General features: G+C 35.3%; 2 protein-coding genes across 2 annotated transcripts; both read right to left on the bottom strand.

Moving 5' to 3' along the window:
• Positions 1–296: 296 nt before the first annotated feature.
• On the bottom strand, positions 297–8469 carry LOC140863005 (transcriptional elongation regulator MINIYO). Its single transcript, XM_073266083.1, has 10 exons — positions 7821–8469; positions 6702–7596; positions 5896–6023; positions 5610–5794; positions 4944–5049; positions 4600–4857; positions 4311–4499; positions 1975–4191; positions 1010–1219; positions 297–659 (listed from the first exon to the last, which is right to left on the bottom strand). Exons 1-10 carry the CDS (start codon positions 8013–8015, stop codon positions 483–485), a joined length of 4560 nt encoding a protein of 1519 aa, XP_073122184.1. The 5' UTR covers positions 8016–8469; the 3' UTR covers positions 297–482.
• Positions 8470–14246: 5777 nt separating this feature from the next.
• On the bottom strand, positions 14247–20487 carry LOC140866277 (ATPase family AAA domain-containing protein FIGL1). The gene is made up of 13 exons (XM_073271238.1): positions 20167–20487; positions 19452–19590; positions 18192–18557; positions 17423–17661; positions 17121–17248; positions 16913–17031; positions 16751–16843; positions 16277–16378; positions 15461–15563; positions 15165–15248; positions 15002–15097; positions 14782–14909; positions 14247–14685 (listed from the first exon to the last, which is right to left on the bottom strand). The coding sequence occupies exons 1-13, from the start codon at positions 20472–20474 to the stop codon at positions 14584–14586; spliced, it is 2007 nt and encodes a 668-aa protein (XP_073127339.1). The 5' UTR covers positions 20475–20487; the 3' UTR covers positions 14247–14583.
• Between the last annotated feature and the right edge of the window lie 1982 nt (positions 20488–22469).

Genomic DNA, 22469 nt, shown 5'->3' with positions numbered 1-22469 from the left:
TACCATTCAATATTTTGAACATGTTTCTTCACACATAGTTGGTGCTTTAAAATTTGTTTCTGAACATGTTTTCTATTTCCAATCAATACACATCATATTCTACAACATTATTTACTTCAACTTCACCATCGACATTCATTTCACTCGCCTGCTTCGGCTTCCAGTTTATCTGTATCATATAATCGTTCCTCAACTCTGTTTCTTTGTGGTAGATTGCCTCCATTCAACTTAAAGGTTAATATCATGCTCATTCGCCGGTAATGTCTATGAAGATTCACATATGGTGCAAAAGAAGATCAAGTATATATACAAATGCATTCTCAAAAGCCACCTTGAAGTCGTCCCCAAAAACTTGTTACTTCGGACCCTCGAATTCAAAATTTAAATACCCTTCCTAACCTTAATTTCTAATGTCTAAAGTTTAAGATAGACTAAAACTTTCAATAAAAATAAAAGTCCACTGTACAAGAAATGAGAATTCCCTAATGGAGCAGGCAGGACTCGAGCTTTTTTACTAAGACCATGAGTGAGGGATCTCCTTGGCAAATTTCTCTCAGTAGCTGCAGTCTTTTCTCTACCCCAGAGATACAAAGGGGTGAGTCTAACTCTGACATGGTCAAGGCCTGTTTCTTGTACTGTATTAGTTTCACCAGCATACCCTGTCAACAAATTGAAACGGATATGAAATCACATAGCAAGAACACCCAAAAGACACACAGCATATTCCTATTTTTCCCATGTGGAAGGTGGCAGTGCCTTCTTTCCTCGTCTCATTATCAGTTTCAATGAAACAAAAGACAGAAATGACAATACCACTCCACGACATGGTTAGGGGGAGCATTGAAACTGCTCCCTAATAGAAAAGGATTCAAACATGAATCCTGTTTAAAAATATTGCACAGATAAAAATTCTAACAGATTAACATATGCCGTGGACATCCGGCATGCAGAATTGAAAATTTTATCCGAGTGATGTAAACTTCCATTAGGTGCCAAGCAGTTAGCATACCTCATGTTGCTGTTTGCGAGAATAATCTCGCAACAGAAATTTTACAAGCTTATTGCGCAGTGAGAGCATATCACCAGAAAGATTCTGAAAAATGAAACATGAAAGATGGTGCAGAACCAGCGAAAATGCCACTGAATTCCGGGTTGCAGCTTTGTCGAGAGCACCAGAGACCCATGATTTAACATAAGCTTCCAAAATCCTCTCATCATCCTGCGCACAAGTGAACTGCATGAGTTTTACTTGTGTAAGAGACAACCCAATCGCCAAACAACGATTCGAAGCAGGAACAAAATCCAACTGGTTTAAAGAACTGAGACTATGGCAGACAGAAATGCAATTTAACTTTGTAACGTCTCTTACAAGCAACTCATGAAGCTTTATTTGGAAAATCAACAATCAACAGAAATTTTCAGGACTCCTTTCAACACTAGCCCTTTGATTTAATGGCAGGCAAGGTGCCCTTGTCTAGATGTTGGTTGTGCTTTGTAGAAAGAAAATGCTTTTAAGCCGCAATTAATGAGAAGAAATTAACAATTCTTGAAAAACAATGAATTAAAAAGGCTACTGGTTTCCACTAATGGCCATACAAATCCAAAAATATCTCTTGATAACCAGATGATTATCAAAAACCTTAGGAAATGGTAAGTAGAGGAAGCTTTTATGAATTCCATGCTGTCTCCGATTTTTCGCATGCTGCCTCTGATTAATGAGAAAAAATTAACAATTCTTGAAAAACTATGAATTAAAAATGCTACTAGTTTCCACTAATGGCCATACAAATCCAAAAATATCTCTTGATAACCAAATGATTATCAAAAACCTTAGGAAATGGTAAGTAGAGGAAGCTTTTACGAATTCCATGCTGTCTCCGATTTTTTGCATGCTGCCTCTGATTTCCCTAGATAATAGTTCATATAACATGCTTACAATATAATAGATAGGACAAAGGAGTTTGCAGGTAATACCTCAACTGGTTCAAGATAGCTCTCAGACTTTGTTAAGCATAGATCCAAAGGAGGTAAAAGTTCAAGAACATGAGCATTAGACAGCGCATTCCAAGTGGTAAGTCTTACAGAAGTTTCAACAGACCGATTTAAATATATCGCAACTTGTCGAACAAATATGATGTCGCCATAAGATTCGGCAGCAAATTGCTCTACCAAAGTTTCGATAAAAGTAGAGTAATTCTCATGTATGTCTGACTCAAATTTAAGGGGCTCCACAACCAAGTTGTCACCCAAATTAGCAAAAATCTTCTCATCAAGGAGTTCACCATACACTTTCTGTAAACTCTCATAAATATCCCTGCTCTTTTCATCTTGAAGAACATTCATTCCAAAATGTAATAATACTACAGACAATGCGTGCAGTTTCCAAAGAATTGGGACGGATTTAACAGGGGAGAAGGCCTCATAGGTACAGAAATTAGGGATTGCTTCGATACATAAAAGAAAAAAGAGTCCACCTTTGGTAACTTCAATCGAGTTGTGAGATGCATTAGGACTTGCATTTTTCTCAAGGTTACTGGACATTGCACTGAGAAACCAATGTGCTGGAAGATGCAATCTCTGGTAAGCCCACTCCACTATCAAGGAAGTTGACTCTTGAATGACCATGTTTGGTGGATCAACATCTTCATGAATGGTCTCCAAACAATGGCCACCTCTCTTTGTTTTGTGGCTAAAATGATTGGTTTCTTTCTTGGCTTTTAATTTCTTCTTTACACTGAGCCACCTGTTTTTGAAGTGAGCAGCCAAAACATTTGCAAATAATAGGTAATCCTCTTCTTCATAATTCCACCCAAAGGGCCTAAATCCTTTTCTAAGACACAGGAACTGGCGGATACTGAAATCGAGATGCTTCAGTACAGGAATCTGGAACATGAAATTCAGTAGCTTATCAAAAACAGAGCTATTCCCTGGACCCACAATCAAACTAGCCGCAAGGGCACAATTTATCCTTTGCATTAAACAGCAAATCTCATCAGCATCTAATGAGTCTCTTGCGGTAGAAATTTCAGAAACTTCAAGTAAGTAAGTGAGCAATCTTGCATCTTGCTGAGCCAACAGAGTTTTCAAGGACCAATATCCTCCACCAGAAGCACCCCAGCCCACACCCACTCCAGGAGCAGGGCCACCTCTGCCAAATACCTCAATGTGATGCATACTGTGACATTCGTTGATGATTAATGTCATCAAAGTTGTCAGTGTACCACTCACTTCAACCATAGATGACTTGAGTATCCCATCAGCAAGAACTTTATCGTCCCTCGACAGGATCGGATAATTAGATAGTGCCTCATGACTTTTAAGGTTGGCATGCTTGATCAATTTATCAATAGAAGCGACTACTTGGATCAATCCTTGAAGGCAACATGTAGAATATATTGCTATCAATTGTTTGTTTTTGAGTCTCAAATGAAATAAATGCTCCAAAACAGAACCATTTACATTACTTTCTCCAAAAGCACCCATGTATCCATTTCTGATAATTTCAAGCCCAATCTTCGGTACAAACTCTGGAATCCATGGCAAATTTCCATTTGTCAAACCAGTAGTATCCACTGGGATCACAGCTTTAAGCACACTTGAAAGCATACTCAAAACAGATGAAATGACCTGTAGCAAAGAATATACTTCTGGATCCTGCAAACTGCGATAACATTCATCTTTAGCTTGGAGCCCAAAGAATCCGGATACACATGGAATGGTTTTCACATGTATCCACTCAAGGGCATGATCAATGATAGGGCCAACGTGACTCCAAGACAAAGACTCTGTATCTTGAGTAGCATTCTCCACTGTTTCATGCATGACAGAGTAGAAATTTGGAAGTCTACCAGCTAAAACATCGAGAAGAAGGTATACTTCCTTTGTGATGGCAAAATATTCACATATCGCATCATTTTGAATTAGTAGCTCAATATTAGGTACGCTCAACCATATACATAGTGATGCAAATAGGTCGGAAAAGTCAGAAATGCAATATCCATATCTAATGCAAACCTTCCAAAAACGCAACTGCTCAACCAGCAAAGCAGACAAATATTTGCCTGCCTCTTTGCCAGATTTAATCAATTGGTCAAGAGAAAATGGATATCTGTACAAGTGCCAAGTCACCTGGCGAAAAATTCCATTCTTTATGAATGTTAAGCAAGTCTTCTTCTCAAAACAAGCCAATACCTTCAAAGCACCAAGGGAGGAATTAGAAAGGGTTTTTGTGAGATCAAACATTGAAAAAATTAACACAATTCATTGAGAAGAAGAAAACAAGGTTAAAACATTAAACGGCCAGTTCGAACCTTTATAAGCTTAACACTTTTTATCTTGCAAGGGTTAATTTCCATATGTTCTTTCAGGGTAAATCTGTTGGCAACTGTCTGAACAAGCCTTTCACAGTTCATTATTGCAGCAGCACATGTTGGGGAGTGTCTTGCCATTGCAATCAATATAGAAATTAAGCATTCTTCCAACGGGGCGGAAGGATCTGTCTGACATCATAAGAGTTGATGATTCAATTTTAAGACAGTATTTATCATGCATGTCGCCCAACAAAATCACCTGATGGGAAGTCCAAACTTAAAAGTTTACCTCCATGAGATAGCATATCCGTGGAAGAATTCCCATCCTAATTAGACCAGCAGCGATATCTTGCCCTGCAACAACAATATCATCCTGAATAGTGCGCTCATCTCCGGATTCATCACCCGATTCTTCACCGATAAAATCAATATTAGAAGGCTTGGCACTATACTTCCAAAAGCCACCACGAAGAAACCCAGATATAATATCTGGCCTACTTCTAAATACAGGAGCAGTAAAAACATCATTTGAATGAGTTGAAGCGTTCTGAAATAAAATGGATATCATCAGTTTATGGAGAAAAAATTCAATATACAGGGAGGGAAATCCACTTTTCCAGAAATGCACTCCACCTCTGAGATATCAAATATGATTTCGTTCATGTCATAGCTCAGTGCACACTGAATCGCTTTGGCACAAGCAAGGATTACCGAGTTGTGATTATCATCAAGAGACATTCTACAAATTGGCATACATAAGAAAGCATCGTCAAAATAACTCAACCATATTTTTATTAAAAAAAAAAAAAAAGAAAGAAAGAAAGATAAAGGAACTTGACGTTTAGACAAAGACAGAGACGCATGAATGTTTCACCTCTTTCTAAATATCACAATTCCAACACATAATACAACTTAGGAGGCCATTAACAAAATTAAAAGTTATGATTGAAATAAATATTTTCATAATAATCGAATGAACTTGTTCTTTTAGACACTGAAGCAGGACCAACTCTGAATAACATTATAAAGATGACACGCTAGTGAAATAGCTGGCTCATCCCCAGTAAACTAAGAGCAGTGCAGATACCAAACTATAGGATAAGTGTTACAAAGTCATCCACTTGAAGCTTGGGCTGATAAAATCAGTTCAGTGAAAGAAAACTGCAAGCTTTCAAATCATCGAATGAACCAGACACCAAAAAAAAACACACAAAGCCAATAGTTCACTATACGCTGATTAAATGGAAGAAATTAAGTTAATAAAACTAAGCATGTATGAATGATGCACTGAAGGTCCACCTTAGAGATAAAGCTAGCTCTGGTTCGGGACCAAGAGCAAAAGCCCATATAGCCTCCCAGTCATCCAAAAAATAAGCACCGGCTGAGTTAGAAGTAAATTTAAATTGATTCTGACAGATGCTGCAAATTGCCCGATCAAGCACACCTGCAATCAAATGTAAAGCCAAAGTGCGTTGCCCAGGGACCTGAAACACATGCATGAAAAGCATGACAACATAACAGGGAATGGTTGTTTTTTCAAAAGTAAGTAAGTAAAAGTGAGGTGCCAAGATTAGATTTTGCTAACCACACTTCTAGTTAGAGCAACTGCTTCTGCTATAGTGTAACCAGCAGCACTGGGGTCACCTTCAGTCCGAAGGAAATCGCGCTCAGAGACAGTATCTGCACTGTATCCACTTTGAGACAAGAAGTTACCTACGATAAGATAAAATTATAACCATCACAAAAATAATAATAATACTCTAAATTTAGTGATTGTCATATATAATTGCATAAACTTGGGAGGGTCTGGGAGGAGCTTCATCATACAAAGGGAGTTCCGATAGGAAAATTTGAAGAAGACTTCAATTAAAGCGCACCACACATGTTGTCATCATCATCATCACACTGTCACATCTCGTATCTCACTTGACCTACCAACTTCAACAAGCACCTGTTGTTCTTGTCTAAGAATGCTGATTTTACAGAACTCTGTTACCTACAACCATAGGTACCTTGCGCTTCTAACTTAAGGATGTGATGCTACAAATTAATTCTAATATACAGCACAGAATAAACTAGAAAATTATCTGACTGGTTTAACATAATCCATGTTGTATTTACTTGGCAGTTAGTTGTTCATATGGTCCATCTTTGAATTTTCTTAGCCATGCAATGTGAGGCGTTTCGTTGATACTAAATTACTAATCTCGAGATGGAAGAGAATTCTGCAATGCCAAAAGGATGTTCTTTTGAGTGGCAATAAATAAACTCAATTATTTATAAACAGAGATTAACTTAGAATCAACCATAATATGCATTAACTTATTCATATTATATTATATTATAACCAAAAAGGTGGGTTAAGTTTTGTTCTGCTGGCTTACAGCTTACCAGTGTCATCAGTGATATTACTGTCAATAATATTCCCATCCAAAGAAAATCTCAATTTCTGGACACGCTCCACTCTTTTACTCCAAGCATTCCACAAGCTATGATCTTTTTTATCCATATCCTGGGTAACTTTATTTTCTTTGGAAGTAGGTTTGTCTCCAGGATCTAATTTCTCAGGCTTATGAGAGTTGCTGCAATCAAAGTTTACAGATAAGCTACACGAGTTCTCCCCTTGTTGACCACTAACAGCTTCAACACCCGTGGCTGTGTCTGACAAAGAAAACTTCAGTTTCTTTGCTTTCTCTTGACTCCTTCTTTTAAGGGCTTTGATCAAATCTGGACTCAATTTTGCCATTATTTCACCTTGTGCCTCAGCAATCTCATCAGCAGACATCTTTAGCAACCGAGCACGATTCTCTGCATCAATCTGACTCTCAAGACTGTTCCCATCAATCTGGGTTGCGTCGAGGAATTCATTATCAGTCGCCATCCGCAATGGATCTTTAATATTCCCGGGCATGTCATTCAAGAGAGATGGAGAAATGTCATTCCCAATAAACTGCTCTCCTTCACAACTATTGTAAGAAGTATGGCATAGCTTTTCCTCCATATCATAAATTTGTGCCCCTATGTTGTGACAAGATACTTCATTCACTTTATTGCTAACTCTCAAAGGATTCAAATTACTTTCTAATTTCCCACGCAGAGAGCTGCCATCATTTTTTAGAATACCTTGCCACCGTCCAAAATCTAAACTTCTCTTTTCCTTTCTTTGTATTGGATTGGCCACATCAGCAGCCAGGTCACTCCCATTGAAATCTTCCTCGACGTCCATACACGAATCAAAATCATCATCATTGTTAGCCTTAAAGTTCCCAACTTTTGGAGCCCAATGCTGTTAAAAAAAAAAGAAGCCAAATTATTGATTTTGATTAAAGGTAAAACGTTGAAACAGAAACTGTGTTAACAATGAACACACAAAGATAAATTCTCTCCCGTCATAAGTGGACAAGGCGAATTCCAGCATCCACAGCTCAAGAATAACTTGGTCAGTGATGACACAAACGGAAAAGCCATAGTAGCAGTAAAGGAGTTAGGAACAGAAATAGGCAGGCATACCGGGCCGTGAGAGCGATGACGGGCCACGGGAAAAGATAGAACACTGGGCCTAGGAGTGGAAGATGGCCAAGTTTGCTGGTTGTCTGAGAAGCCCTTTTCAACAATGCCACCGACCAGCGGCGCGGCGTCTTGTTCAGTAACATGGAGTGGGGTTGCTCCTAATATATTGGATTTTCGGTTTTTTGTTCCTTCCATTTCCCCTTTCTTCACTGTGAGTTAAGTTTGTGTATTGCCCGACAGCAAGCAGTGAATGAGCAGCTGAGGTACTCCCAAGTTTTACTATCGATGGTACGCCGGAACCAGTGTGATCACGTCCAATTCAACGTAAATCCCTTCCGCCGATGCAGCCGACGGGTGCAAAAGATTAAGAGGAATTTGGGTTAATTTCCTATTGTTCCCCCTATATCCTTGCTAAAAAGTAAAAACCCTCCCAAAACAAACTATTTCTTTTTTCTTTTTTCCTTTTTTACTTAATCATTATATTTTTTTAAGTAGCTTTTTCTTTTTTTTATTGAATAAAAAAATCGATTCCGATCATCTGAAATTCGTCATCGATTGGTGATTTTACGATAAAGAATATTTTTTTTGTGATATGTCTTCTAAAGCTTTCTCTTAGGTAGCCACAGTGATTTTGCTTTCTCTTAAATGAGATATATGCAGGTCGCATTTTTAACACGAATATTTGATCAAACTCAAGTCGTGAAAAAATATTATTTTTCATTATAGATAAAAATCGGATCGATTCATTTCGTTTTGTGAAACAATTTCATAAAAGACTTGTTCTCTGATTAAAAAAAAAAAAAAATCCACTCCATCTTTTAAACATTTTTCCGGACCATTCTTAGGCTTAGTAGGCTTAGTTTGGAAGTGAGGAAAGAAAAGAAATGGGACAAGTGAAAATAAGAGAGCAGAAAAGAAGAGAAAATATTTGTCTTCCCTTCCATTTTCTCTTCAATTTTAAAAAATTTTCCCTTCCTCCCCCTTAAAATCTCTAAAACTACCCACTTTTTAAAATTTCCTTTATTTTCTTATCTACTCCATCCAAATTTAAACTCTCAAATGAAGCCTAAACTTTTCTACTCTCAGCTCTGTGAAGATGTATAGGTTCTTGAATTGTTTAACGACCGACTATGTTGATATTTATTATGTGTTTGTTAGATAAAATGAAGTCAATAGCCAATGCCTCTCAGGTCCGTGAAGGCCTATAAGTTCTTGATTTGTTTGACGATTAGCTATATTGATGTTTATTATGTGTATGTTGTTAGTGTAACGCTCCACTGTATCAAGACGGATCTTTTCAGCGTGCTTATATCCTTACTCACACGCACCCTGGAAAACTTCCCAGGGGGTCACCCATCCTATAATTGGCCCAAGTCAAGCACGCTTAATTTTGGAGTTCTTATGTGATGAGCTTTCGAAAAAAAAAAATGCACCTTTTTGATATGAATAGTACATATGAAATCTTTTAAGTCCTCCTCAACCATGTAGTCACATACCTACACAGTCTCAGAATCCCTCTCATTCCAGCACGGGATCGGTTCATTCATGTCTCCCTCCGCCTAGAAGCCTACCAGGAGCCGCTCATTGTCCGTGCAACCTCTTGGTACCGGCGATCACTCCCTGCCTCTTCAGCCCCGGGCGTCACATGCCCACCAGCTTCAGCTTGGTTTGTCCCCGAACCATACCGTACTAAGAGAGGTCGGCTCTGATACCATTTGTAACGCCCAACTGTATCAAGACGGGTTTTTTCAGCGTGCTTATGTCCTCACTCACACGTACCCTGGAAAACTTTCCAGGGGGTCACCCATCCTATAATTGGCCCAAGTCAAGCACGCTTAACTTTGGAGTTCTTATGTGATGAGCTTCCGAAAAGAAGATGCATCTTCTTGATATGAATAGTACATATAAAATCTTTTAAGCCCTCCTCAACCATGTAGTCTCATACCTACACAGTCTCAGAATCCCTCTCATTCCAGAACGGAATCGGTTCATTCATGTCTTCCTCCGCCTAGAAGCCTACCAGGAGCCGCTCATTGTCCGTGCAACCTCTTGGCACCGGCGATCACTCCCTGCCTCTTCAGCCCCGGGCGTCACATGATTGTGAAACCCCTATCCCACATGGAAAAAATTATGGATTTAAAAATTGATTTAAAACGAGCTACAATGGACTTCTATAGCAACTTGAGTTAATCATTTTCGTAAAGCGAGGACGAATACGAAGTAGTTGCTATAGGGGCCCATTGTACAGTCGAGAAGGCACGGGCCTGGGCCCGGGGCGTGACAGAATGGTATCAGAGACGGTCACCAGCCGGCAGACCCCGAAAAATAAGTGATATGCGGGACAAAGTGCTACGTGCGTGGGAGCCACCTCTTAAACCTGCAGGGCAAAGTGCTACATGACGAGAGCCACCTCTTGAACCCATAGGAGCCACCTCTAAATTCCCGGTGCTGGTGGATCGAGAGGTCAGGTCGGACGAGGACGTCGCGTTCTGAAGGAGGGGTGATTGTGAAACCCCTATCCCACATGGAAAAAATCAAGGATTTAAAATAGATTTAAAATGAGCTACAATGGACTTCTATAGCAACTTGAGTTAATCATTTTCGTAAAGCGAGGACAAATACGAAGTAGTTGCTATAGGGGCCCATTGTACAATCGAGCAGGCGCGGGCCTGGACCCGGGGCGTGACAGTTAGATAAATGAAGTCATTGACCAATGCTCAAATGGATAAACATTAGTTAACCTTGTATCAAAAGATATAACATATATTCTAAGGATCTCGGTGAATAATATACGATACTTTGTATACTTTCAAATATTTTCAGATGAATTTTGAAATAAGTTATTGCATTGTTTGGTTATTTTTGTTATGGAGGTAGGTGGTCTTTTTTCTAGTATTTTGATAATTTCATGACGACTTTGCTGCTTTAACCTTAGAGATTTGATGTCGATGTAGATGAGTGTATTGTTGTTATCCATAAATTCATTAAAGCAGTTTTTTCTCGTTGAACACGTGTGATTGTCCAAGTGCTTCTTTATATGCTTCCAAGAATGATTTTTTTTTCTTATTATTTGTGCAAGGTTTTCTGAGATCACTGCACGATGATTTTCAAGTAGGTTAGCCTTCAAGTCGCTTTTAACATTATATGAATGAATACAAAATGTTCGATGAGACGATGATAATGCTCAGATGGGCGGTTTTAAATTACATGTCCATCGGTCCTAGTTCATGAGAGTTTAGCACCCATAAGGTTGGCACTTGTGTATATATATATATTTGAAATATTGTATGTTTCACGATTACGTTATTGATGTCAACTCGATATATCTATTGTGGTTGGCATTTGTATGTTTCATGATTATATTCGTGATGTCAACTCGATATATTGGGTTCATTGATCATATCAGATTAAGAAAACTACCTTTATAATACATTCAAGATCAAACTGATCATAACAAATCAAGAGAACTATCTCATCGATTAAAAAAATTGAGTTGTCCAGTTAGATTGTAGAATAAAAATGAGTTATATATTTATCATTAAAATATATATATATAGATTGTAGAATAAAAATGAGTTATATATTTATCATTAATATATATATATATATATATGTATATATATATATGAATACAGGTAAATGTGCATAACAAAAAAAGTCATTGGCCAATTAGATTACAATTTTTTTATGAGATAGACTATCAAGAGTATACACCTGGAAAAGGTTTTCGAAATATAAAATTTCAACTTACTTAGACAAGGCCTGTGCTCGGCCTTCTTCAATTTCCAATGACATCATTAATTTGTGAATGTATCAACAGGAATTTCCTATAATCAGTCTAACATTGTTTCAAAGCCTCTACATTTCACATAGATTGAATTTTGAAACATAATCTTGTATCCTTCAATTATAAAGGTAGTGAATATGTTTTGTAGAGACCACGTCAAAAGTCGTCATCTTATTTTTCTCCATTTTCAGAAATTAGTTCAAACACTTATTCATTTTAGAAAAAATTGGCTGCTTACAATACTTGGATGTGGACGAATGTATGAACGCCAATATATATGCACGTGATAGAGAATTGATCGAAATTCATCTGTCGTCTAAATTCTTCGAAGTGAGTGATAATGAGATGATTCGTTTTTCATTAATGTTTTGTTGAGGATATTAATTTCTGTTACTGTTTTATTGATTTCTGATTGTTTTGAATGATTTGAGTGAGGTGAGTGACTATGAAAGAGATGAATACTAAGGAGATGGAAGCCTTGATAGAGAATTGGCCGAAATTCATCTATCGTTTAAATTCTCCGAAGTGAGATGATTCGAGGATTGGCCGAAATTCATCTATAGTCTAAATTCTCCTAAGTGGTGATAATGAGATGATTCGTTTTTTTTTAATTTATGTTTGTTGAGAATATTGATTTTTGTTACTGTTCTATTGATTCTGACTGTTCTGATTAGGGGTGTTATAGAGCCGAGCCGAGCTCGAGAAGCACACTACTCGAGCTCGAGCTCATACTCGAGCTCGATCGAATAGTAAAATATGAGCTCGAGCTCGAGCTCGGTTGTAGTTCGAGTACTCGAGCTCGAGCTCGAGCTTTTATATTATATATATATATATATATATATATATATATATATATATATATATATATATATATATAAATTAAAAATATATTAATAAATAAATAAATATTATATTATATATTATAAAATATATAAATATAATAAAATTAATTAAATATTATAAATAAATATATAAATATTATAAATAAATTAATATATAAATATAATATTATATTATATATATTATATTTATATATATTTATATTATTTTTTAATATATATATATATATATATATGTGGCTTATCGAGTAGCTCGCAAGCTACTCGATCACATAGTTTCAAAGCTCGACTCAAGCTCGATTGTATGCTCGAGCTACTCGAGCTCGAGCTCGAGTCGAGCTTTGACCGAGCGACTCGCGAGTTGCTCACGAGTAGCTCGGCTCGTTTACACCCCTAGTTCTGATTGATTTGAGTGAGGTGAGGACTACGAAAGAGGAAGCCTGGATAGAGAATTGGTCGAAATTCATCTATCGTCTAAATTCTTCGAAGTGAGTGATAATGAGATGATTCGATTTTTTAATTAATGTTTGTTGAGGATATTGATTTTTGTTACTGTTTTATTGATTTTTGACTATTTTGATTGCTTTGAATGAGGTGAGGACTATGAAAGAGAAGAATACGAAAGAGATGGAAACCTGGATAGAAAACTGAATGAAATTCATCTATCATCTAAATTATCCGAAGTAGTGAGTGATAATGAGATGATTCGCTTTTTTATTAATGTTTGTTGAGGATATTGATTTATGTTACTGTTTTATTGATTTCTGACTGTTTTGATTGACTTGGATGAGGTAAGGACTATGAAAGAGATGAATACGAAGGAGATGAAAGCTTGGATAGAGAATTGGCCAAAATTTATCTATCGTCTAAATTCTTCTCTGAAGTGAGTGATAATGAGATGATTCGTTTTTTTATTAATGTTTGTTGAAGATATTGATTTCTGACTGTTTTGATTGATTTGAGTGAGGTGAGCACTATGAAAGGGATGAATACGAAGGAGATGGAAGTTTGGGTAGAGAATTGGCCAAATTCATCTATCGTCTGAAGTGAGTAATAATGAAATGATTTATTTATTTTTATTAATTTTTGTTGATGCATGATATTGATTTTTGTTACTGTTTTATTGATTTTGACTGTTTTGATTGATTTGAGTGAGGTGAGGACTATGAAAGAGATGAATATGAAGGAGTTGGAATCCTGGAGAAAGAATTGGCCGAAATTCATCTATCGTCTTTGAGTGATAATTAGATGATTCGTTTTTTATTAATGTTTTTTGAGGATATTTATTTCTGTTATTGTTTTATTGATTTCTGAGTGTTTTGATTGATTTGAGAATCATCACCTTGTCATCTCCAGCTATGGCTTTTCCTATCTGTAAATGTATTCATTTATATATTGATTACTTGAGAAGGATTTTTTTTATTTTTTAATTCAAACTCGTGCTGATACAAATGAAATGATTTCACATATTTATACTATTCAACTTTTTAATGAAGTCTTTTTCATTTGAAATCAATGTATACAAAATTTTGTCGTGTCCTTTATAAATATATCTATAGATATATTTTATAGCTTGAATAGTGAAACATATATCAACAATAATATGACAATTAAATTTAGCAAGAAGATATTGCATGCAAAAGGACACTAGCATATATATTATTTAAGAAGTTTTTTTTAAAAAAAAAAATACATAAATTTTGCAATCCTATTTATCTGGAGTTTAAAATTCAGTAATTTATTTATTTATCAATAATTATTCCAACACTCATTGCATGCAAAAGGACACTAGTACATATATTGTTTTTTTCGGTTTTGTGCTATGGGGAGAGAGATTTGGAAGGTTCAGGCTTTCAGCCCCTGTGGGGAGACTGTACGCAGCTTGCTTGGCATTCGTTTATCTATTCGATAAAGATGGCAAACTCACGAGCCTGCTAAGTGCTAAGAGGCCAAACACATTTGAGTTACAAGATATTTAAGATGAACCAACACCAATTTACTTAGCTCCTCAGTGAAATTTTAAACTCAACCCAGCTAAAACTGCTTCAACAAGAAGGAAATTAAGCATGCAATTTTCTGAGCTCAAGAGGTGATAAACTCGCTCATTGAATTTTTTTCCTGCTTGTATCTGAGGCTTTTACAGGGACAAGCTACCAAATTGCATGTTCCACTTCTCGTACGTACCGAGTTCATTCAATGAGACTGAAGGCCTCACTTCTTGTAATGCTTTCTCGAAGTCCTGGACGATTTAGAATTTGGATTAACCAAGAGTTAGATAAAGCAGATTAATCACTTAGAATGACAAGTCTGAATCGAGTATCATAACGAGGATTACCAGAAGATTTACTGGTCTCATATCCTCCTTTTTCAGATTTGTAATTTCAATACCCTCTCTGAGAGCCTCTCTAAGAGGACCCATGGAGGCATCTTTCACCAAGTTCTTCATGTCAGATCCCGAGTACCCTATAAAAAAAATATGATAAGGCTTATGAAGACAGGTTTTGTATGGTATAGGGTTGCTAATTGTTTAGCAATCAATTTTGTAAAGAAGATACCTTCCGTTAATTTACAGATAGTATCAATCTCCTCCTTCAACAGATTAAACAATTTATCTTTTTCCAACAGGTTTTTTATGATCCAGGCCCTTGCTTCTGCGTATCAGACAAATGATATAAGATGGAGCTAGGTGAACTTACTACAGATGGTTCTAATTTGGACCTGTAGTGGGAAGTGGAATATAAAGTCTTTTCGTGAGACGCCTCCTAGCAGCTTCATCAAGTTCTTGAGGTCTATTAGTTGCACCTGTTTTGGTTCAAAAAAAACAAACAAACAAAACAAAATTGTTAAACAACAAGAGGAAGTTTTACAAGATCGGGGAATCACTGATTTCATGAGAGGGGTCTGAAGAATTTGGTGATATCAACCAATAAAAAGATGAATATATTTCAGCAACTAAGATTGTTTCTGCCTTAAACATAGTCCAATATCCTTGCAGATAATTTGTTTCGCATCACCTATTAAAAGAATTTGCTCACTCCCGCTGTCAAAGCCTTCCATTTCAATCAAGAATTGTGTCTTCAGACGCCTACTGGATTCATGTTCTCCATCTGACTTGCGCTACAAAAAATATGGATGCTATAATTGTTTCTTAATTTGCAAGTGACAAATGGCATGATTGCAAAAGAATAAGCAGAAGACAGGCAGTGCGACATAATAATGATAAGGAGTCTCCTTCTATGGTAGATGAAGACGGTTATTCATTAATTTTCAATGATTCATACTCCCTCCGTCCCAATTATATTGTTCATGTTTCCTTTTTTGTTTGTCCCAAATATATAGTCATATATCACATTTAGTAATGTTTTTACACTTTTTTCCTATATTCCCCTATTATCTACACCTTAAAATTGTGCAATCATTTTTTAATACATTAAATAGGAATAAAATAGGAAGTTTATATAAAATTTGCTTTTCCAATAAATTTTTCTTAATCTGTGTGAAAAACAAAATAGGACAATATATTTGGGACGGAGGGAGTATATTAAAAGTCTCCTAGTCCTACTGGTCATAGGAACACCATAGTTAAAAGATATTTGGAGTCAACACATGTGATTGCTTAGTTAGTTGTGTGTACCAAACTAGATAATATCGAATAAGCCTGCACTAGAAGTTAACTGCTACCGTGATTTTTAAATAATCCAAATTTTTGTCCTGTAAAAAAGAACTTGAGAGAGCAAACAATTACCAGAGCAAAGTGATTGAGAATCTTGGGACAAGGTTTGCAAATTGATCAAATGAAGATTATGTTGATAAAATAATCAACATTTCACCTGAGATAGAAGAGAGTCTATTTCATCCACAAATATCACGGCAGGCTGACGACAGCTAGCAACACCAAAAAGTGCCCTTACAAGCTTTTCACCCTCGCCTATCTGCAAATGATGACGGAAAATTGGTCAAATAACTTCGTCAACTTCACACTTGGACATGTGCATGAAAACAATAACTAGATTTTCATATTGGTCTAAGCTATGTGTCTCTGTAGCAAGCAGAATAAATGGAAAAAGGATTCCCATTTTGCGCTTTGTCTTGATTGATCTGGTTGTGTATTGGAAAGTGTGGTAATAGCTGTATATCAGGGTTGATGCTTATGGCTTTGAATATTAGGAGATTCTGTTACAATATAGGAACAGGATTGATGCTTATGGCTTTGATTAAGACCAAACATAAATATCCAGACTTTCATGGACGATAATCTTTCTCACATCAGAACATAATTTAGGTGTTTTGGTAGAGATACATACCCATTTGCTAGTCAACGAACTGGCTGATATGTAAAAAAACGTTGCTCTAGCCTCTCCAGCTATGGCTTTTCCTATCATAGTTTTACCAGTTCCCTTCGGCAAGAACAAACAGAGAGGAGTGAGTCTGTTGATTTACCTCTTAAATTGAGTACTATTACTTACAGGAGGTCCAAATAGAAGAAGACCACGGCCTGGAGATCGGCAGCCCTTAAAAATGTCAGGGCGCAGCAAAGGCCATATAACCATCTCGGTGACACATTTTTTTGCATGCTCCAAGCCAGCTACAGTATGGGAAAATTTGAGGAACAAAGATCCAGATCAACAAAAGAATACAATTGGCATTTGAAGTCGGAAGCCTGTATCTGCATACCAATATCATTCCAGCGAACATTGGGATCCCTGTCCATAATTTCATTGCTCACATGCTCGATAAGCCGTGGTTCTAAATTTCTCAACTTTTCAGGAAGCTCGCCATCGGGGCCACAGAGTAATTCCAAACTGCAGCAATGAAGTATTAAACATTGCTCGTGAGTGCATAACATTATTCTTCCTGTTTTCACCTCATCTTGAGAGGGAAGAGGGCAAGCACGCTAAGTATTCTAAAATAAATAGATAAGGTGAGCTTTGACATCTAGAAAGACAAATGAAGTTATTGAGACAGGTGAGCTATACCATCTCTTTGTCGAATCGTCTATTGCATCTTCACCCCTCCCAGCAATGCGGGAAGACACATTGCCCATACTATTTCCATTGGATTTGACAGGAGGAACAAAATTACTCCTGATTCCACGACGAGAAATACCATAACATCTGGTTCCATTACTCTTGTAACTTCCAGCATCAATTTGCGGTGATACAGGAGCACTTGGTGAATCATTTAAGCCTGCTCGCTTTTGCTTAGCATCCATTTCCTGGGGCATGATGCAGATCCATCACATTGATTTATTATAAATCACAGATCAAGGCTTTCCTACTTTAAATAATTTTAGATTGATTGTGATGCTTCTATTTTGACTTTATACAATGTGCATTACAAGAAATAAATGTCTCCATTTTAAAACAGAATGATGTTGATACAAGATGATGTGAAGTCATTGACGAAATTTCTTTCTACTTCTCCTTGTAAAGATCATTTCATCCTTTTTAAGTCCTATGTTTCTCCACGTCAATGCAAAGGGTTTCAGAAAAATTCTGATGCTATAACACAGTTCTTTTCCCAAAATCATTGGCACTAGTCGTGCAGGTAATTGCACTGCATAATGGCTGTGAAAATTTACAAGAAATTTGATATAACATGTATTGTAATCTCCTTCTCAAAATGTAGAGCCTTTATTAGTAAAACAAAGTCAGCCTATTATTTAAGCTGTCACATTCACTGTAATTACAAGAGCAGACTCCGAAGTAAAGATTGCAAGAATTTTTTCGTAAATTAAATACTTACGAGTTTTGCTCTAGCAGTAACAAACCCATTGCTAGAGCCATCAGGCTCTGCTTCTTCATTGCATGATGGAGTTTTAACATTTTCAGTTCTAGGACTAATGGTTTGCTTGTGTAATCTTTTAGTTCCAAAACTAAATCCACGAGCTCTTTCGTCCTCATCCGCTTTAGAAAAGTTAGGCACCAAATAATTTTTGGGAGAGCTCAAACTTCGAGAACTTTTTCCAATGATAACACAATCTTCAGACCTGTTATCTTTAATTAAATTTCCATGATTTTCTCTGGAGGTATTCCCATACAAGGATGTCAGTTTTGTCTGGACAAAAGCCTTTGAGGTCTTTAGATTTTCCTGGTTGTCAAATGGATTTCGCTGACAGAGATGGTAGACTTCATGAGTTACAGATAAATATCAACACCGCAAAGATTTGCCTAAGCAAAAGTTAATTAAAAGAGAACGGCTCAACACAAGTTGGAGTTTAAGTTGGGAAATAATTGCAAGACTAGATGACCATCAAGGTACTTACAATTGTGTGATTTGTAACGTTATTTTGTGGAACATTATTTATTCAGTAATCATTTTGTTTTGGTAAATCTATTTGTATGCGCTCATTCTATTGCATAGATAAATACCCTCAAGAAGATTTTAGTCCATTTGAAATGTTGTCACAGAATGGTTGGCAATTATAAAACGCTTCCCTAGTATCTCTAAATATTCCAGGTTGGTAAACCGTTTAATAAGAAGTGTATTGACTTGCATGCGAAAGATCAATATTCATGGTGTGTCATTGATGCATTTTATCGGTACAAATATATGAACATCTGCACACCCAGATAGATCCCCATAGCATTAGTTCACGGAATGTCCCTCATTCTAAATTCTTTAAGTGGTTCATACACATACTATACATCAGTTTTGACGTCATTTGAGTTGACGTCAAACATGTCTTATAATTCAAACATTTGTATAATGTCATAAGATTATTTTGGATGATGAACTTGATTTTGGCAGATCGTGTGTAGCATCAAAGTCTATAGTCGTGGCCACATTAAGGGCAAGCCCTACAAACCATCCACGATAGACCTCTCGAGTTATATTTCTACTCGTACATTTTTCTACATATGGATAATTTGTATGAATTGAAACAAATGAATCGAAATTTTTTAATTCTGCGAAGTTTTAGTTTCTGGTTCTTGGGGACGCCAATAATAATAAGATAGGGAGAGGAAATATATATATATATATATATGATTAAGTTAAACATACCAATCCTTCTGCGGGACTTTGACATGACTGTTGGAAAAGAGCACGAAAATACTTGGAGTGCTTGACTTTCTCTATGTCAATATCACAACTCTTACTGAATATATAGTCTGGACTTTTTCCTGCCTGTTCAAATGCTTGACTGATGTATACAATATGCATATCAACATCATTTATCAGTAAGGAACACAGATTTATAAATCAAAGCCAGATAGGTACGATTAAGAAAGAATGTCTGATGCCTGTAGATAATGAATAATCATAGCATGATGAATGTTGCCAAAGAGGACGACGAAGGGCATAACAAAAAGAGAAATCGAGTTTGTCCTAATATTCCGGCATACGATGAACAAGCATATTTGGATATTCATTCTGTTGGATGATATTTATTTCTTCATAAACTAATTGCATCAAATTTTAGCAAGTGGAAAAGTACAAACTACTTCATCTTTCCAAGCATATACTTCGTTTTTTCCTTCAGAATCAAACATTTGTATAGTTTCAAAACGCTGTATAATGCAAAACCAGAAAAATCGAGTAAAGCAACTGCAAAAGAAATTGAACAATCAAAATTCAAAAAATAGATATCCATTTACAGCTCAACAGACATCCAGGATTTCTTCAACGCGCACTCTCGAAATAAGTTTAAATCCACAGTAATTCTTGAAAGCTTATAATTCCTCAAAAATGACGTTAATATGAGAAGCATATTTTGTACCGATCAGAATCAGGGATGAGGGATCGCCTAGCCAATCCAAGTTTAGAAGAGGCTTCACGGAGAATGGGGCGAGCGAAGGCCTCGTCTACGGGGGAATGAGTACGAGAATGGAGGAATCCGATAAGTCCGAGAGCTAGCACTTGCGCGGAGCAGAAATCACCCTTCTCCAAAGCCGCATCGGCGCCGAATAGCAGCGATTGGAGCCTCTTGAGGTTATCATCTACTTCTTTTCTCCAGCAAGGCGTCGAATCTCCATCGGATTTCAGCTTCGGTTTCGCGATTTCAGCAGGAAGCTCCTTTCCCGCCATTTTCAGCCACCGTTTCCAGCAAATAGAGTTGCAAGAGATTTGAGCTTCTTAGGCCTGGGCTCAAATACTATTATTATCATTAAGCTAAGGCCCAATTTTATTTTGATTTTTTTTTCTTTTGGAGTTTGTGGAAATGGTTTTTTATGATTGGATCTAGACCTTCTTTCAATTTTTTGCTAATGAAAATAAAATGATACCATAAATCATGAATGCATCGACTATTATTTTTATTAATAATTTCAAATAAAGAGACCTTTTTTTTATTACTTGAAATTTTGAGCTATATCTATTTCTTCTACTATAAAAGCATGAATGTGGGGGTAAAATTTTTGCAATGTGTATATATATGTTTACTCTTTTATTCTATATAAATGAGATAATAATGAGGGTTGTATCTATTTTCTATTTCTATTATAAAAGCATGAATGTAGGGGTAAAATTTTTGCAATACGTATATACATGTTTAGTCTTTTATTCTATATAAATGAGATAATAATGAGGGTTGTATCTATTTTCTATTTCTACTATAAAAGCATGAATGTAGAGGTAAAATTTTTGCAATGCGTATATACATGTTTACCCTTTTATTCTATATAAATGAGATAATAATGAGGGTTATATATATTTCTACTATAAAAGCATGAATGTAGGGGTAAAATTTTTGCAATGTGTATATACATGTTTACCCTTTTATTCTATATAAATGAGATAATAATGAGAGTTATATTTGTAAAATTACAAAAATGATAGGAACAAAGATGTAAAATGCATACCACAATAATTTCACATATAAATTTTATTTTAATGACTTCTATTTAATTCTATAACTTTCACTTTAGTTTTATCATACTATTAACTGTGTCAAATATGTATGAGTCATATAATTTATATTTCTTTTCTTTTGTCCATTATTTGTCATATTCTAATACAAATTTTTTAATAATATATTATTATTTAATTGAGAAATAGATTATTGTTATCGAAAAATAGCATATTAAATTTTTTTGCAAAAATGCATATAGTAAAATTATATAGCATTTTGACAAATTCTTAAAAAATATTTAAAGTAATTAAATAGAAAGAAATTCAAAATTGCAAAATAATAAATGCTTATAGTAAAAATATATAATATTTTGACAGATTCTCATAAAATATTTAAAATAAATAAACAGAAATTCAAGACTTCAAGATTTGTTTTAATTATTTATTATGATGCTTTATTTCAAAGATCTATTATAAAGATAATTCAAATAGTATATTAATAAAAAGTCTTCAAAAATAAATAAATGATTGCAATAAAAATTATATTATGTTTTAAAAAATTTCAAATATTTAAAGTAGATAGACAAAAATGTATAGGTAAACTTTTTTCATTGTGTATATACATATTTACCCTTTTATTCTATATAAATCAAAAAATAATGAGGGTTATATTTGTAAAATTACAAAAAATAAAGAAACAAAAATGTAAAATACACAACACAATAATTTTACATATAACTTTCATTTTGATGAAATCTATTTAATTTGATCTAGCTATGACTTGTACTTTAGCTCTATCATACTATTAATTATGTCAAATATTCACACATAAAATTTATATGTTCTTTCACTTTATTTCCTTCTTACTAATAATTGTGTCAAAATTTTGTACATAAATTTTATATGTTATTATATGATTTTTTTCTTTTCGTCCTTGTATTTGTAATATTCAGTATAAATTTTGAAATAACATATTAATACTATTCAATCAAATGATATATTATTGTCATCAATAAATAGTATATTAAAAATTTTTGCAAATTTTTTTTAAAAAAATGCATATAGTAAAATTATATGCATTTAGTAAAATTATATAGAATTTTGACAAATTCTCAACAATTATTTAAAATAATTAAATAGACAGAAATTTAAAATTTCAAACTAATAATTGCTTATAGTAAAAATATAAAGCATTTTGACAGATTCTCGTAAAATATTTAAACGTAAATAGAC

Source organism: Henckelia pumila, chromosome 4 (assembly GCF_033568475.1).
Source record: "Henckelia pumila isolate YLH828 chromosome 4, ASM3356847v2, whole genome shotgun sequence".
In the NCBI taxonomy this organism is placed as follows: Eukaryota; Viridiplantae; Streptophyta; class Magnoliopsida; order Lamiales; family Gesneriaceae; genus Henckelia; species Henckelia pumila.
The sequence above is the reverse complement of the archived record's forward strand: the minus strand, read 5'-3'. Positions and strand labels throughout refer to the sequence as shown.

Excerpts from the sequence above, each read along its gene's own strand:
- LOC140866277 (XM_073271238.1), bottom strand. The coding sequence starts at position 20,474 with ATGGCGGGAAAGGAGCTTCCTGCTGAAATCGCGAAACCGAAGCTGAAA. Across the intron at positions 18,558-19,451 it reads AAAGTCCCGCAGAAGGATTG|CGAAATCCATTTGACAACCA; the intron begins GTATGTTTAACT and ends CATCTCTGTCAG. Across the intron at positions 17,249-17,422 it reads GACGATTCGACAAAGAGATG|TTTGGAATTACTCTGTGGCC; the intron begins GTATAGCTCACC and ends TCATTGCTGCAG.
- LOC140863005 (XM_073266083.1), bottom strand. The coding sequence starts at position 8,015 with ATGGAAGGAACAAAAAACCGAAAATCCAATATATTAGGAGCAACCCCA. Across the intron at positions 6,024-6,701 it reads TAATATCACTGATGACACTG|GTAACTTCTTGTCTCAAAGT; the intron begins GTAAGCTGTAAG and ends ATCTTATCGTAG. Across the intron at positions 5,795-5,895 it reads TTGCTCTAACTAGAAGTGTG|GTCCCTGGGCAACGCACTTT; the intron begins GTTAGCAAAATC and ends CATGTGTTTCAG.